At 36.7% G+C, this 18,646-nt stretch overlaps 1 protein-coding gene across 1 annotated transcript; it reads right to left on the minus strand.

Moving 5' to 3' along the window:
* Positions 1-305: 305 nt before the first annotated feature.
* Positions 306-15,393, minus strand: LOC148842281 (conserved oligomeric Golgi complex component-related / COG complex component-like protein). Its single transcript, XM_088958589.1, has 12 exons — positions 14,850-15,393; positions 14,608-14,760; positions 10,598-10,746; positions 5,409-5,486; positions 5,224-5,317; positions 4,970-5,044; positions 4,208-4,504; positions 3,208-3,275; positions 3,066-3,120; positions 2,717-2,855; positions 846-1,030; positions 306-744 (listed from the first exon to the last, which is right to left on the minus strand). The coding sequence occupies exons 1-12, from the start codon at positions 14,967-14,969 to the stop codon at positions 472-474; spliced, it is 1,686 nt and encodes a 561-aa protein (XP_088814715.1). The 5' UTR covers positions 14,970-15,393; the 3' UTR covers positions 306-471.
* Positions 15,394-18,646: the final 3,253 nt, after the last annotated feature.

Consider the following 18,646-nt stretch of genomic DNA (forward strand, 5'->3'; position numbering starts at 1 on the left):
CAGGCTGTGGGTTGATTTGAACAAGGTTCAAAGAATCAATACACTGGTAAGGCGTATCGGAATTGGTTTAAGCCCCAACTATCCTTGATCAAACCCAATATAATCCCTATAGGAGCGTATTGGGAAGTTACCGGCATGATACGTATCGGCCATAAGTATCGATACTTTGAACCTTGAATTTGAATGACCAGTCGAAAATCTAATGAGTGTCCAAGTGTCCAACTCCAACCAAAACAGGGATGCACAGCACGATTGGTCCAAAGGCATCAGTTGACGCTCATGGAATAAATGGGACACAGCGGATATGTTGGTCTCTTAACAATATTATCATGCTCTACGAAATTAAGGTTACCTGTATTTTTCCTTTCCCGCCAGAATGAGACAACCCTATATAGGCCGAAAAGACATGTGGCTTCCTCAAAATTTACATGGATTTCAAAAAATTCACTTCATCATACAAACCTTTACATCTCACTCTTTCTTTTCATCAGTCTGCTTCGTATCCTGCCCACCTTCATCTGTAGCAGTGACAGGCAGAACACCATTATCTGCCACCAGCATTTCTCCACCATTCTCTGTAATATGCTTTCCCTCTGTAGTGTCAACAGGTTTGGGGAGTTCTCTTGCTGCAGAGACTGACAATAACTTACTAATGCCATCAAATAAACTCTTTGATTCCGTGATCAGAGCAGCTCCACCAGGATAACACCGCCCAAAGCATGTTGCACAATGTGGATAAGCAACCTATAAACGGGAACATATTTCCAGTGAAGATAAAAGCAATAGAACAAAGAAATATTCATGCAGGGTGTGAATGGAACTTACTCCATGTCTAACAATCTCACCTCTATGAAAGCTCGGCAGAGTGAGAGAAAAAGTACAGACTCGTTTGCTCGGAGCATCTTAGACGCATTATACCTCATTAATGAGTCAGAGACAGCTTGCAATCCCTTGACAAGTTCTTGAGCCAACACATGTTTCAAACTTACTGGGGCACAAGGCCGTAGTTCATTCATAGCTGCTGAGACACCTGCAAAAAGAAGGGAGGGAACATAAAGCAACGAAGACAACTCAACTAAACTAAGCCTCGTCCCAAATGTATCGGCTTGGCTACATGAATCCTGTTCAGCAATGAAGAGAACTAAAGGTGATTAATCCCAAAAGGCATCACAAATATCAATTTCATGCTGGCTATCAGTCACTGCAAATCAGAATATTTCACATCCTTTTCCAAACCTGATATAAATCATGAACCTAAAAAATGAATCCATGGATATAAGAGCTATTCTACAATGTTCATTCTTGGGTTGGGTTTGTTTTAAGGTTTTTCCTCAAGTGGTCACATCTCGGATATTTTTTTTATCAATGTTACTTCTCCAATATTACATATTTTTAAAAGACAATTTTCAGCATGTTTACATGTGTCATTCAACATGAAATGGAAACTAGGTTCAACACATATTATTAAAGCAAAACACGTTATAATGCATATGAATGACAATACTGTTTGTCTACTAGCAGCTAAATGAACTTCAATTAGTCCCTACTCCCTAGGCCAGTACAGAATTTGGGAATCATGTGGTATTATCTATGATGTGTATCAGTAAGCCCATGTGGTTATTATCCATGCAATAAAAGGAATTTAAGTTGACACCTAGACTAGTAACAAGATGGTGGGAATGCTTCTTCTCTGCAAAGGCCAGTGCCATAGAGGAACCAAGGCCAAAGTGATCAACAGGACAACAGGTGTTGTGGAAGAACCAATGAATTCTCGGATATTATGCTTCCAACAAATCCAACAGAAACACATGACCTGAATGATTTAAAGTGATTCAGAAAAGATTTTTGTCTGAGGAAACAATCTCAAGTATCAGAAAAATGAACAGCCTTCCACCCTTGAGAGTGAATCAGCCCATCCAACCCAAGAATTGCATTTTCCAAATTCTTGTTTCTTTCTTCTTCTGTTCTCTTTTCTCATCTTTCTAGTTTTTCTACATATTTCCTAGCTTTTGAACTCTAGCAACTTTACATAAGTTGAGAGGCTTTTTTATTTCTTGATACTGTTGCCAAAGAATGGAAAAAAACCAGTAAGACTTATCCCAAAAGAACATTGCTAAGATCTAACAACTTGAACAAGAAATTGTAAGCTTTCATCAAGGAGAAAAAGAGTCTGTCTTCATATTTCTCCATTCTTCAGGGTATGTGGGAGGAGTTGAATCATTACCAAGTAATTGCATTCAAAGATCCTATTGATGTTGAATATCATACTTTGAATGAGCAAAGAGTAAGTTGAATATCACACTCTTCTCTTCTCTTCTTTTCCTTTTTTTTCTTCCACTGAAATCCTATAATTTATATAATAAAACTTTTTGATTTGTTATTGAAAAAAACCATTTTACTACCTGATCTGGGCTCTGGAGGTTTATCCTTTGACTAATTAGATTGTTGATTTATAAGTTGAATATTTATAGGTTGAATATGATTCTTTAATGACAGCATTGAGATGTATTGTATTATGGAGTTCTCGCTCTTCACTAATTAATAGACTTGCCTACTTGAAATTAGGAACAAGAAAAGAAAAAACAATAGCTAATGCAAAAGAGGACTACTAAGGTTCCACATACAAATATTTTTAATTACAATTAATGAACACAAGATAGAAGAATCCATACCCAATTCTAGAAGGCGATCCATAAAAAGTAATCACCAAACTTACCATTAACAAAAACAGCAAGAGGTGGATGCTCCATTAAATAAGGAGGAGGAGTGACATCCTCCTGACTGTCCTCGGTGGCACCATTGACCGAAAACCCAACAGCTGGTAATGGGACCCAACGGTGCGAATCCAATACTAACTGACAGAGAAAAATGGAAAATCTACATTATAAGCACCAAAATGCAAGCTGATTGTTTGTTTCACATCAAAACATCCAAACTATTATGCCCACTTATTTTCTAAATCAAACTCAACATTGGGATGATTCTTAACACTTCTCAATGGAAAATGTTATCATCGTTAACAGTATTATAAACCAAAAACAAATCCTTGCTCCTAGTCTGTATACCTGGAAATTCTCAACTGCTGTATTCATATTCTTCGAGAATAAGTTGAGCACTGCACTGTAAAGAAATCGCATAAGGTTAGATGATACGTTACATTGATTAATATTGATTGCAGTAGAAAAAGAACTAGAAATGTTTGTTTACTCTTCAAAGAGTGATAGAAGCAAGCCTCTGAAATCCAGTCCGACCCAGCCAAGGCCCATGGCACAATACTGTCAAGAGAACAAAAGAAGGTGGACATCAATTTTGGCATACGCCCTTCATTTTATGAAAAATATTTGTGAAACCCCTTTGTTGTACTGGTGTCCCAGACAGATTCAAAATTCAGTTGTACCAGCTACCTTCTTTTAGAGTTTATGTATCATTCTCATGTATATCAGCTTACTTAAAGATACTTTCAAAATTGTAAACTTTATGAGCTAAACCATATGAAACAAACTATATTGAACTTTTGACAATGAGCACTTGTTGGATCCAGTGTCAAAGACTTCATATCCAACTAACAGATCAAACTTATCAAAAAAGGGTAACAGATCAAACTTTTATGGACATTTAACTGGTGAATAATGGAGTCGGTATTGGTCATACTGCGGCAGGTAGGACTTCCAAAGATTTTGTTTGACTGAAAAATCATTGTATGATGTGATTAATAGCAAGTCCCGTGCGACCTGGAGGTTATGTTTCTAACAAAATTCACAATCCAGTTCTCTCTTCAACGTTCAAACATCTCATTCTCTTGATTGCCAAGCTAGTAACACTTACAGACATTTCCAATTTTCCATATTAATGTAATATTTGGTGAAGAAAGCTGACCTTATTAACTTGTTTTCCTCTTGTATGCCCTTTTACTTGTCAAATAAAATGCCATCTTTTGCTGATAAACTTGAAAATGTATTCATGTATGGTAAAAAATGCAAGGATCTATGTCAATGTGACAAAGCACAGGAACTAGAGATCCATATCTAAGGTATAAAATTGCAGGGCCCAGTTCATGTAACCACTAAAAAACAAAAGAAAAAATATGCAACAGAAAAGTCAGGTAACCCATGGCTTCCCCGTTCATAAAAAAGTCTCATATGACTAATTAAAAAGCAAAGCTTCAAACAAACAAGAAACATGCATACAAAAATGCAAACAATCTCACCATGCACTGATCCAATATATTTGACAGTGACCCGCCTTCAGTAACCTGGGGGAGCATGGTCTTTAGAGTCTTAAGCTGAGAACTAATCTGATGCATAGCCCAACTAAAAAGAAGTCCGCCATCATAATTTTCTTCACTTCCAGATGTATCATCGGCAAATATGGCCCTGTATTGATTAACAACATCAAAAAGATGCATACGATGACAATTCACCATTCCTTTTAAATATTCATAGACATTTCTCTGGTCCAGATCATCAAGAATGCCTGTTAGCCATGCTTCTCTACATCTCAAGAACTGCCAAAATGATAAGAATTCTGTCAAAATCTAAGGAGAGCAAAGGCACAACAGACAAAAACGGAATCTTGAGTTCTTAACTGTATACCAACTTAATGTCCTAAAGAATCAACCATAAAGTAGTAACTTAAATGTTGTAATCATCTATCTTATCAAATTGCAATTCCTAAAAATTGAAACTGAAATACATACAAACTTCATTCAAAGCCATTCTTGTAGATACATTTCAGACCTCTTTTATTGTACATCTCTTTTCATATTTTAATAAATTCATTTTACAATTGATAAGGGAGAAAAAGGATGTAGTGATGTACCTGTTGCAATTCCTAAAAATTGAAACTGAAATACATACAAACTTCACTCAAAGCCATGTTTATAGATACATTTCAGACCTCTTTTATGTGCATCTCTTTGCATATTTTAATAAATTCATTTTACAATTGATAAGGGAGAAAAAGGATGTACCTGTAGACGCATTTCAGATTCGGCGAATACTCCTATACGCCGTAGATATCCAATAATACGTAGACATTCTGGCAACTATATATATATATATATATATATAATAGGATGGTCATGCAAAGATCAGAAAAAAACTCCAACCCATATAAATTAGAAAGGAAATGGAATATACATGATGAAGCACATCTTCCATGAACATAAAAGAAAAAAAAAACATTCTGAAATTAATATGCTCTTTCCAAGTTCACAAAGCGTACCTGAATATTTGATCGAAGTTTTTGGAGAAGCTGAGAAAGAAGAGATTGGGTGGTCTGCCTAACTTCTGCTGCTAATGCTTGAATGACAGGTATCCTTGGTACGATAAGCTCCATTAGCTACCATCACAGGGTTTGCAGCTAAAATAAACCTTAATTGAATTAAAGGATACAAACATGAAACTCACTTTGGGTGCATTGTTGATAGCTTGCAAACAAAGGCTTCTAAATCTAGGGCTTCATCATAGTTTCCATTCCTTACACATCTGCAGAAAGTAGGATATAAGTGGTGCTTCAAAAAATCATGATAAATATAGATGTTTAATTAAACTACAAAACAGATACAACTAGAAGTATTTTTTGATAAATGGTAAAATATAAACAATATTAAAATATAAGGAGATTAGAAGAACTATAAAGATCCCAAAGGGCTGTATATCATCACCCATGGTTAATCAGGACAACCCAATTATTAATTATATAATCGGTTTGGTCTGAATCGATTTGCAACATCAAGAACCAGTCCCAACCCAATTTTTAATCAGGACAAAATTGCAGAACCAGAAACAACATAATCGGCTCAGTTCTGCCGGGTAGACCCAACCCATTGACAGCCCTACAAATATGCTGTGGAGAGGCACCAAAGATACCACAGTCAACTCCAAGAAGTGATTGTGAATTCCACTCACCACATATGTACAGGGATATTATCTTCCATTATTGATCGAAAAAAGATGTTACCTTCCATTACACATAAAACAATCATGAAAAGACAACTGCTTTTCTACTCCACCAAAGCACATGCTGCACATCAGCTGTGATGATGTTACATGCCTCTTCCCATTCAAAAACTTAACTTTTGGAGTAGTTAATTTCAGATGATATTTAAGGAAAATGGCTAATATTCATGGGATCCAAGCACAATGCAAAACACCCCCTGGCAGTCTGGCACACAAGTGTTGCATGGACACAGACAGGGGAATCAAAACCCAGAACCTGATACGCTTTTGGGAGTCAGACCCAGCAAAATAGAAAACAAAATTCACTGACATGTCTATGGAAAAGTGTATATATTTATATATCTAAAGATCTAAAAATCTATCATTGTTACTTCTTGATAAAATTTTGTATGAAAAATGGCATACATAGTGTACATTAACTGTTCATTTATGTCAAATAAACAAGGAGAGAAAGGAAAATGTTACGTAGAAGTGTCCCTCAAGAATCCATTAAGTGTAAAAATCTGACATGTGTCCAACACAACACTTCATCCATTTAGGAGAGCCATGCAATACTGCAACACACAAACACAGGAGAGCCATGCAATACTGTAACACACACACACACACACAAAGTGTACATGCACATTATGATGCCCAGATATTGATACAGGAAACAGGGATTCACTGTTTCCCAAAACCCCAAAGACAGATAAAGGTATAAGTATCCCATATAATATGCTTATATCATGCTTTTAAACCTAGCATTTAAATTAAGTGTCAATTCTTAAGACTTCTCTCTTGCTAGATTTAATTGAAACTCTACACATACAGATTGTTTTTGATAAGTAAATGAAATTTTATTAAGAAACTTCAAAATAAAATCATTACAACTTTACAAGCATCCCAAGGAGAGGTGCGAGGTGCACACTCACCCAGCCAATACAAGAATAAAAATTACATTACAATTTAGCCCAATAGTGTTAGGGACTTGGAAGTTGAAAGAGATTCACAACTAGTCATATCTGGACCAAGCAAGTCAATTTGGCACCTTGGAACTATAGACATGCTTTCAGGGAAATTGATCTCCTAGCAAAGGAAATTAATTATAAGTTCAGCTGGGTAAGAACTGCAAATGGAATGGAAGATGTATTAGCAAAACAGGGAGTTGACAGACCTCTTTTATTTTGGGCAAAACTGTGATCTGATGTAACTGGGGTTTGTCCAATTGTTGTACAATGTTTCTTTATTAATTATTAATTATTAATTATTGAAAATCTTTTGCCAATAAAAAAAGATCCCTATTAACCCCTTGTTTTGAATATATGTAGATTTTTTATAGCATGATCTGTTAAAACATACCATTTTAAATGCTATAGATTATTTAGAAGTGCCCATCCAGTATCCGGTATTGTAACTTGTATCCAGTATGTATTGTGTCTGACATTAGCACATATGGCGCATACAGGTATCCAAGTATCATAGCACACACATGCAGATACAACTGTTAGACTCAAGGGACCACACAATCTACTTAGTTATCTCCAAAGGGGAAACTAAGATGTCATCGACCAACTGGACAAGGTGAGATACATCACCACCTTGTCCCCTCACAAACACCAAATGACACCAAAATCCAAATAAAAGATTAAAAGCATGCATGATTAGAACATAACTGGAGACTGCAAGGTTTTAGACCTTGCAGGGACATTTTTTTGGTTGGTTTGGTTTTTGCTTGGTTGAGCTGTGGTTTGGATGTTGCTATTATTGGATTGTTGTGGTTGACGGGGGTTGGTTGTTTGTTGGGCCATCGTCTTTGGTCAGAGAGTTTGGAGTCTTGGGTTTGTTATTAGGGCTGTAACCGGATTGGATTCAGATCGGATCCAACTACATCTGAACCTGATCCATTAGCAAACCCTTGGATACAAATCTGATCCAAAATCCAAAATGTCAGATTTGGATCAGATCAGGCTCCTCATTTTCTGTTTGTAGTGCTTCCCGGTGTAGTATCATTTGGGATAACTGTCCTATTCTGTGAGGGAGGTGATCTGAATTGGGTGAGGAATATGAAGGAGGTGATACAAGTCTTTGAGAAAATGACAAATCCGAAAGTTAACTTCAATAAGACTTGTGTGGCTGGTATCAACATGGAAGATGAAGAAGTAATTGAATGTGCAACAATATTGGGTTGTGAGGTATGTCAGTGGCCTATGAATTATTTGGGTTTACCTCTGGGGGGCAACCCTAGAAGCGTGAACTTTTGGAACCCGGTGGTGGATAGATTATCAAAAAGGCTTGCCTCCTGGAAAATGAATTATCTCTCGATGGGTGGAAGAATTAAATTGAACAAATCAACTTTAGCAAATCTGCCAGTTTACTTTCTTTTGGTATTTAGGATGCCTGTAGAAGGTTGGAGAAGATAATGAGGGATTTCTTATGGGAACCGGGAGAGGAAAAGAGGGATCATAGGGTAAGATGGGAAATGGTGATTAGAAGTAAGGAGCTAGGGGGTCTAGGAATCGGGAACATTCAGAAGAGGAATACAGCCTTGTTGGGTAAGTGGTTATGGAGATTTCAGGTGGAACAAGACAAACTGTGGACAAAAGTGATTAAGAGCATACACGGGCTGACGGTAGATGGCTGGGACATAGGAATTTCGGCTAGAGCATTAGCAACAGCACCTTGGAAAGCCATCCATGACATTCTTCCTTGTTTTCTACCCTTTGTCAGGTATAATTTGTGGTTTGGAAATATGGTAAGGTTCTAGGAACATGTGTGGGTGGGGGAGACACCACTTAAGGATCAATTCCCTTCCCTGTTCTCCCTTTCTAGGTACAAAAGCTTAACTGCCTCATCTTTAGCTTCTTTTGTTGGTTCAGGACCTCAGCTTAATTGGAATTTGGGTTTCAGACGAGGTCTCAGAGATTCTGAGATAGAGTTGGTGTGGTCCCTAGTTCAGGTATTCAAAAGGTCTTCTTAGAACCGTCAAAGGGGGATTCCCGAATTTGGACCCTTTCCTCTTTTGGCTCTTTCAGTTGTGCCTCCTTTTTCAATGCATTGGCCCATTCTTCTCTTACTCCTGCCATTCCCTTCCCTTCTAAAAAAGTGTGGGGAAGACCGGTCCCACCTAGGGTTGGAGCACTCTGTTGGGAAATAGCTTTGAAAAGAATTAATACTTGTGATCCTCTTCAAAAAAAAGAAGCCTTTTTGGTGCTTGTCCCCACACTGGTGTACCCTTTGTAAAGCCAATGGTGAGTCTTGCTCTCATTTACTTATATCCTGCCCTTTTATTTCATCTATTTGGGAGTGGTTTCTCTCTTTATTTGGTTGTAGGTGGACTCCCCCATCAAGCATTCGAAGCCTCTTCACCTATTTAGTTGGTAGCTGGATCAAAAAGAGGGGGAAAATCTTGTGGAGGTGCACTAGGGCAGCAGTTTGTTGGACGATTTGGGAGGAAAGGAACCAAAGGATATTTGCTGAAAAAGTAAGAAGCAGGGACACAATTATAGAAGTGATTTCTTTGAGGGTAGCACCTAGCAGAATCAATGTCCATCGGCTGTGCCCCCCCGATGGAAGGTTTTATCAAACTCAACCTTGAGCAGTGAAGGAAATCCAGGGCCATCAGGGGTTGGCGGTGTTTTCAGAACAGAGGCAGGTTCAGTTATAGCCCTTTTTTCAGGACCAATTGAAGTTGGAGACTCATTGAGAGCAGAAATTCTGGCCCTCTTGGAGGGGGTAAAAAGGACTAAGGAGTTGAATATAAACAGGTTGATTATTGAAGGAGATTCGCAGGTGGTAACTGGCTGATAGAGAAGGCAAATGATGGATTATGGGCATACATTAATGAACGTAGGCATTTCCGGTGGCTAACCCAAGGAATGGATGTGTGTGTCCGGTGGGTTAAAAGATGTGCTAATTCATTTGCAGATACTTTGGCCAAACAGGGGGTGGGAAGAAGTCATTTGTTCTGGGCTACACTGTAAATTTCCTTTTGAGGGTGTGGTAAGAGGGTTTACCTCCCCCCACCATTGTATTTTAAACTTTTTTCTTAATTAATGAAAGTTTTATGTGACTGATAAAAAAAAATTCATTTGGGATGACCGTTTTTCTTTCTAGTCTTACTTTGTATTGGTTTATGGTCATGAATTTGCTCTTTCCCCCCTTCTTTTATCATTAATGTAATATACTTTGTTTCATCTTCCAAAAAAAAGAAAGAAAATCCTCAGAAATATGAGTAAATCTACAACAAAAGCATATATTGCAAGACTACCACTACTTCAGAAGAAACAAATAATTGAAAAAGAGAAAAAAGCATTACAACTAAGTAATGAATAGTTTGCTAATTTGGACTACAGTAAATAGTGTTAGCAAGACTTGTTAACAACCCAAAATTATGAGAATAGTCAATTCCTCACTCAAAGAGTTGCTAAAAATAATGCAATTGTAGAAATTGTATGATATAATTTTATTTTTTATTTTTTGTGCTGTACCACTAGTCACTATATTATCTTCTAAAAACGTTCTCATATTTCTGTCAATTTATGCATAAACAGAATATCACAAGGATACTACTGTAAATGCCTTATGTTAACAAAAATGGGCTTGGGGTCTAATACATTGACTGTGAATTATATATTGCTATTTGATTAAACACATACGTGTCCATAAGCTGGGGAATTTCAAGCAAGTCAAGCAAAGTACTATGATTGGCTAGTAGTGTTCGATTCAACTTCCTCTTCTCCAAAATCTGTTGTGCAGAATCAATGAACTCAGTGCAACCAGATGTAAGCTTTGGAACCTCAGTTATCTGCCAACAATGGAATAAAATAAAACCTCAGGTTCTGTAATTTTGTTAAATAAAGAACTAAAACTATAAGTGAATAGAACATGTGTGTATGGTTCATATACATGCATATTTTGCATGTCTAATGCAACTTGGACATGAAAAATGGCTAAATGGAATAAATACCAGAAAACAGACATGCCATGGCTTATTAACCAAAAATTTGTTAGTATGCAATACAAGATAAAGATAAATAAACTTGTTTTTAATAGAAAGAAATATAGATGGTTACAATCATTCAGTTGGATCAACCATGACCTCTGAAATCATATATAACCATATGAATGGCAGCTATGAGCTTCACTGAGCATGCTACACAATACACACGAGGCAACTCTTTCTGTATGATATATTTCTTGATTTTTGCATTCCTCCATAATATCAACTAAGAAAGATCATCTCTAATCTGTGTGATATAATGGTGGCTATTACTTGACAAAATTCAACCTAATGTAATAAGGAATTAGAAACCTAACATAAAATTTAAGGAATAAGAATGATTAGAACAATTTGGAATGTGCAAATTGCAATCAGTAGTTTCTTTATCAGTAACAGAATAATTTCATTAATAAAAAAGAGTACAATGGAGCACCATGGAGAGAGATAAACTCTCTTAACTCCGAGATGACAGCTGATTTCACAATTACAACACAACCCAGAAAAGTCAACTCCTTCCCACCCCTTGCTTTGCCAAGGTATCAGAAAAAAAAAGTTGCAATCAGTAGTTTATCTAAGAAATTATTATTGGGGTTGTATGAGTTCAAAGCTTTCTATTAACTTTTGAAGTAATAAAATTTTTCTTTATTCATCAAAAAAAATATTATTGGGGTGGTATAAAACGTTGGATATAGCACATTCCAAATTATCAATATCACAATCATGGAAACTGCTAAGGGGGCTTATAAAATAATATAGGGCTGCTTGGTATATGCAGTTGAGCTTGAAATGGCAGTGGTTTACACAATGGTTGCATCTGTAACAATTTTCTATGTCTATCATAAATTTTACCTTACCTTTTATCAAAAAAATAAATAAAATCTATATCTCATGATAGTATCATCACAATTGCCTAGGTTCAATGTAAATATCCTATGCGATTGGAAGGCCAATTGTCCTTTTGGGTCTCTGTATCCTTTCTGAACAGAACCTGACAAGGAAGGGATCCCAAGGCCTAAAGTTGTTGAAAACTTTTAAACAAGCATGTGTCTGAAAAGGGATGTGTGCATGTGTTTGTGTGTGTGTGTGTGTGTCAGAGAGAGATGTTGACTTTGAAAGATGCAAGCGCTTACAAGATTACAAAGCACCTTAAGAGTACAAAGCATGTTCTTCCCACCCATTTAAATGTAACAGTTAACTTCCTTCTTATGTTTTCAATTTCCTAAAAAGTGTCTCTATAAACCTATGGGATTTGTGTATTGCTTCTTGTCCAGGAAATGACCACCTGAAGTCCCCTTCCACCTCCCAATGCTGGAACCCGAACTTCTTTGCAAACCTTAAACCATGGAGTAAGGCCAATAATTTTGCTGTCAAAGAACCACCTTGCTCTATAGGTCCTGAATATAGGCCTAGTACCTTGCCTTCTGAATATCTAAAGACACCTCCTAGCCCAACCACACCTTGATTACCTATAACACTTCCATCAAAGTTAAGTTTTATAAAGTTGCTTTCCAGGGGGTCTCCATTCCATGATTATTCTTTCCTTTTCTTGAGCCAAAAGTGCCACTTCCTATTCATACAATGTCATTTGGTGATTTCCCCCACAAGCCTGCTCATTTTATTGGAGATCCTCTCATTTCTTTCTTCCTATATAGTCATATCATTGCCACCCTCACTGATTTCCACATTAGCCTTCCTCTTTTCTTTGGCTGTTTAAAGAAGTTTGGTATTCTGTGCACGTAAACAATCCATCTTAATATATTTTCTCCCATTCCTAATCCTATCCTTTCTAGTTTTTCTGCTCATCCTTAGCATTTGCATTTTTGCCCCACCCTTTTTTTATAAATAATTTAAGATTTCATTAATAAAAGAGCTGAAAATACAAACTTCCCGTGAAGAAGCACGAGCTGTGTCCTCTCCAAAGAACAAGAGGAAAAAGAAAACAGAAAAACAAATTCAGACTACAGATGAGCCCAATACAATTGCTTCCTGTTTGCCCCTTGCCAGACCCATTTATTTGAGCATGTTTCTTGACTGCCCAAGACTCCACTCCATACAGCATACCTTACAACTGTTTTATAGAATTTTCCTTTTAATCTAAGTGGTATTCACCTATCACATTAAAGTCCAGATGCACCCCTACATTTTTCCCACCCTTTTGCATGACGGGGTGCTTTCGAGAATAAAACCCATTCAGGGACCTCACCTAACAGCTTAAGCTTTTAGGTTCAATGGTTCCTTAAGAAATAATTTGATGAAGTGCCACCAAATTGGAAGGAAAAAGAGAGAAATGAATAAGTGCTAAACTGTCACCAAGACAGAGCCACACAACATACATTGATTAACCATCACCACATTGCCCCTAGTCATAAGATTGCCAATCATCAGGATTTTATTTGAGTGAGCAGACCACCTAAAGAAGCAACTCCTTGAAGAGATTTATGGAAAACAAATCCAACACCAGGGAAAGGATCCACTATACAATCATTATAGAAGGATTCCACTGAGAACCTAATCAAAACATTTGTTTCTTGAAGGTGACAAAGAAAAGTAAGTAGATCCTCAGCTACCCAATCACTGACATTATATTTGAATCTTGGAACCCAAACCGCCTCATCAGCAATCACTTCATAGGAATCTCCAACAATAGCATCAACCTAGCTGCATGATAAGAATGCTCCTCCATACACTAGAACGATAGGGATGAGGTTTAGACTCCAATCCAAAATGCCTACTCCCCATATTTCATCTTAATGACCCACCTACGAAGACAATTTGGTTCATTACCATATCTCCACTACCATTGAACCAGAATAACCTTATTCACCAACTGGAGAGTTTTAATCCCCGGTCCACCCACTTCTTTTACGAAGGTTACCCTGGTCCAGTCCATAAGATGATATCTTTCCTCATCCTTAGGACCATCCCAAAGAAAGTCAATGATTGGTAGTTTCATAATAAGCAAATAAGTCTTCAAGAAAAGGTAAATAACACTTGAAGATCATTACATTGGTTGATGCACACATGAAACTATTAATTTTTACTTGATTATGCCAAAGGGATAAAAAAATGATTCAAACTTGCAGAAAAAGGGGGTTGCCATGCATGATAACACAAAAATAAGAGCCTATTTTACAACCTTTTTATTTTCTCTCACCCAGTCACCTTCCCCAAATGCTATCCTTCATCATTAAGCTATATAATCTATGCAACACAAGAGCCTATTTACAATATTTTACATGAACAACAGTAACAACTTGGAAATAGCAAAGGATAAAATAAATCTTTTTTTAATAGCCTAGTTCTCACTGTACCATGCACTAAACCTTAATTTGAGAGTCAATGGAAGCAAAGAAGCTGGTAAGTTTTTCCGACAACTTTTAGTAATCTTATTTAGAAATGTTGAGGACCCCATGCTTTCCATAAAAATTGATTAGTTTTCGATGAATAAATAAATTTCTATTTTGTAAGATCAACAGGCATCTCCTAGTTCCATTCTTAGCCACGCACACAAAGAAAGAGGAGAAAATGGTACATAACAGGATAAAGAAAATCGAAATAACGAGTTGTGGATTAATTTCACACATGCTGCTAATTCATTAGATGCTTCAATTACTGTAATTGTAATTACAAGATTATGTAACAAGACACTAAGAGTTAACAACATACCAGCGATTCAAGATGTTTGTCGACAGCCGTGATCTGCTCTCGAATTGACTGCAATGCATCGGCAGCGGCAATAAACGCACGGTAATTCCCAACCGCCACCTCTTGCATTTGCCGACGAATTCGCTCGGCATCGACCCGAAGAAGCTCTGGCTCCTAAGGACAGTACGAATACAACCTTACGAACTGTGTACATAGTTTTCAGATAAATTTGTGATATTGAAATGATATCCAATAGGAAAAACCTTGTGTAGGCGATCAAGGGTGAAAGATAGAAGCTCTGAAACGTAGGGTTGCTGAGAGGCGGAAGCTAGGGGGAGGAGACCTGCCACCACAGTCGCCTCTTCTGGATTCTCAGGCTCCATCAATGCCTTCAGTAATAATAGTGATAGTTAAGAGGATTGGAGTCTCTGGTAAGGCTCGAACTCCACAAAATGCAGATCCAATATTACCAACAGGATTCAGGGGAGAAACGCCGATGAAGCAAGCGAACTGATTGACTTATCAACTGATTTGCGGTTGAAGTGTTGGGTTCTCTTTCAGTGTTTGTGAACTGTCTCCAGATCCAAATTTACAATTCCGACGCTTTCAAGTTTGTTTGATAATTAGATCCAGGTCATTGTTCCAAAACTCAGTGACTCGGAGGGAGGACCGCCGATCCAAAACGAGTCAATCGGAATCGGAATAGGGTCTGGAATCGGAATCGGAATGGGCTATTCCGATTTCAGCTGTTTGGTGGGGTAAAATCGGAATCCCATTTCCATAATGGCATTCCCCATTTGAGAGAATGGCCAGATTTTCTGTTCCTCCCTTCCCTTAGGAATCTCATTCCTGTTAATTTCAATTCCCAGTCTCATTCCTGTCTAAACCAAACAATGTGAGAACACGTCATTCTAATTTTAGTTTTAAAGGATTTCAATCCCAATTATGACCGCAAACCCTTAATCTTTTTTTTTAAAATATAAATTGCTTTCTTATAAAAAAATCTAATTTAATAAGGGAAACACCACATTTTGTAATGGATTGTTATGTGATTGGGATTTGAAAAAAAAAAAAACATAAAAACTTTTCTTGAATCAAATATTTTTTTTTCTAATGCTATATTTGGTTTAAAGGAAAAAGTAGGGAAATAAAGGAAAATGTTGAAAAACCTTTACAAACCTTAGGTTTATCTATCTTTCCCTTCCTTTTCATACATTTTCCTTCAAACCAAACATAGCCTGAGCAATTTGACATTGGGGTACATAATGGATAGCCCATCCCTATACCTGGCAAAAATTGACCCAACCTGCGAACCTGACCCAACCCAACCTGAAAAAACAGGGTTAGGGTCTCATATTTAGCTATATGAATGGCAGAATGGGGGAATGAACAAACCCGAAAAAAAACTAGGTTGGGTTGGGTCATGGGTCAACCCGCTGACCCGATTGCCAGGTCTAATTGGGACTATTTATGCATTGTTAGAAGTTTCCACTCTTCATCTATTTAGTCTTTACTCTTTATTGTTTACTTTTTGAATTATTAAATGTTCGATTTTTTTTTTATTTTATATTTGGAATTTTAAGGCTAGTTCCTTTAATTTTGACATTTTCATTTTTTTTTATGTTTTTAGATTTCAGTTATTTTTTGGGATGAATCGAATTAACCCAAGGTCAATCCTAACCTGAACATTTAAAGTTAGGATCTAGTATTTGACAACCCAACCCAAACCGAAATCAACCGAAGTGAATTGATCCAACCCGAACCCGACCCACACAATCCAATTGCCAGGTCGGCCATCCCCTTAAACCCCCTCAAACCTCGGTGGCAACAAGATTTTGGGTCTCTGCTGTAATGAAGTAGCGAACATATCAATCGAACCACCAACCAGTTGGTTATTTGAATTGTCTTTTGTAGCACCTAAAACTAATTGCGCTCTTTAAAATTGTGGTTGGAGGAATTGATTTGTCAATTGCAATTTACAAATTTCCCATGTCACTCAATTTCCAAATAATGTGAAAACTCTCATTTGGTAAGACTAATTCTTCCAAAAAAAATCTATACAATAATCAGTTAATGTTGATTTATGTGAGTCAGGGTGATGTCCAAAGCTTTAAGAGAGTTTTTACAAATTAAGGCTGATTTGTAATCTTTTTTTTTTTATAAATATCAGCATTATTCTCACCAAACAGCCTTCTCAAAATGGGTATTTGGCATTTTTTAGTGTGAAGATAACAAATTTTCTTCCTTCCCAAGTGCGCACCACATATTATATCAGAAAAGTGGATACATATTGGGACCCACCAAGATTTGGGCCGCAAATTATAAGTTCTAACCTTATTAGAATAATTTTTGTCCATAATTTTTCTTTTTTTTTTTTTTAATGAATGGATAGATTTCAAGTGCTATTTAAAACACATTTGTTATAATTGCAAGTTGGGTTGATTGCTTTGCATGTTGTTAAATACACTAGGCTCAATTTAGAGTCGAGAAACCCATTAAATTTAATAAAGTTCTGATCCAAGTACAAGGCCCTGTTCATTTACCGCTATTTTGGGTAGGAAATTTTGTCAATTTTCTCATGTTCTTTTGCAAATGTATGTGGGATCTATAGAGAATATACATTCCCTCAGGTAAATATTTTGGCTATTTACTTGAGAAGATCTTATCCATCTAATTAGAGGTGGATAAGTTACTTTCTCATCTGCGAAAAGAGCAATAAAGTGACTTTTATTCATACAAAAATACCCCTATGAAACATTTATTTGTGTAAGTTTCAACAAAAATAATATGGATAAATAAATTTACCAGAGTAAATTTTACCTAGGAAACACTTACTTGAATAAATTGATTTATCCAAATAAATAAAATAACAGTAAAAGAATGAGGCCTAACAATAATATTAGGGCTGCAAAAAAGTATTTCGACTTGAATTGAGTTTTGATTCACCTAAAATGATCAATTCCTTTTTTATATTTAGTTTTGTAAAAGTGATCCTCTTGTAATCTAAAACAGCTACAATAGTTACGGATAGACCAAAAAGAACATTAATTGAAGTGGTAAAAAAACAAAATGGAATGATAAAACAGAATTCCTTTAGTCTATCCCATGTAGTTGAGACAAAGCTTTAGATAGTGATGATTTAATTTTATAATTTTATATAAAATCTATTGATATTTTAATCATATTATATTTGAATTTAAATGCTCGGATATATAAACAAATTGAATGGTATAGAAGAATTAGGGATAAACCAAACAGGATAAGAGTAGAAATAGTAAGAAAATGGTTTAAGCACCATTAATAACATAGCTTTAAATAAAAACGAATTGGAAAAACAGGATTCATATTATATATATATTGGATTTGAATCTATGTTTTAGATATCTATCATATATTATATATTGGATTGAATTTGAATGTATCAGGTTCTTATTGGAATTATTTTTATCAAAATTGGATATATACCTGATCAAGGGTGATTTGGCCCGACCTCATATATAGATGACGCATGTACGTGATTCAACGCAAGTGACAACTTGGCACAAGCCAACTCGGTATAAAGTGAGCTCGGGTAGGCTAGTACTTCGAACTGAGATCACCTCAGCCCAAGGACACTTTGGCGTTCACAAGGGCAGACCAAAGCACGAGCTCAAGAAGCTGGCTACTCATTAGCTCGCTACCGAGCAGCCCAGTATCTTGCAGGAAGCTCGCCTACCGTACATATCTCTGCATGGCCACCTCATGGAATACACCCCCATCCCTGAACCCTGCAGGACCATACTTATAACGGTAACATTAGTTCAACAACTCCTGTTCTGACAGAAAGTGACAGTATTACCGTTTGGCGGCACTTCAACCACCTAACACGCAATAGGTCCCATCATAGCAGGGGTTCAGTGACTGTTCCACCTACCCACCTGAGCCTGTGTATAAAGACATCACTTTCACCAGGGGCGAAGGTAGGTTCTATGATTATTATTGTTATGTGAAATCTCTACTCTCTGAGCTCTCTCACTATTATCATCTTCAAGTTCTACACTATCACTGTGTTCTAACTTAG

Source organism: Nelumbo lutea, chromosome 8, assembly GCF_056320005.1.
Source record: "Nelumbo lutea isolate HS-2025 chromosome 8, American lotus-T2T, whole genome shotgun sequence".
NCBI classification, from domain to species: Eukaryota; Viridiplantae; Streptophyta; class Magnoliopsida; order Proteales; family Nelumbonaceae; genus Nelumbo; species Nelumbo lutea.

Coding starts and splice junctions, on each gene's coding strand:
- LOC148842281 (XM_088958589.1), bottom strand. CDS start 14,969: ATGGAGCCTGAGAATCCAGAAGAGGCGACTGTGGTGGCAGGTCTCCTC. Junction 5,487..10,597: donor ATTCCCCAGCTTATGGACAC/GTATGTGTTTAA, acceptor TACTTTCTGCAG/ATGTGTAAGGAATGGAAACT. Junction 4,505..4,969: donor AATCTGAAATGCGTCTACAG/GTACATCCTTTT, acceptor TCATTTTGGCAG/TTCTTGAGATGTAGAGAAGC.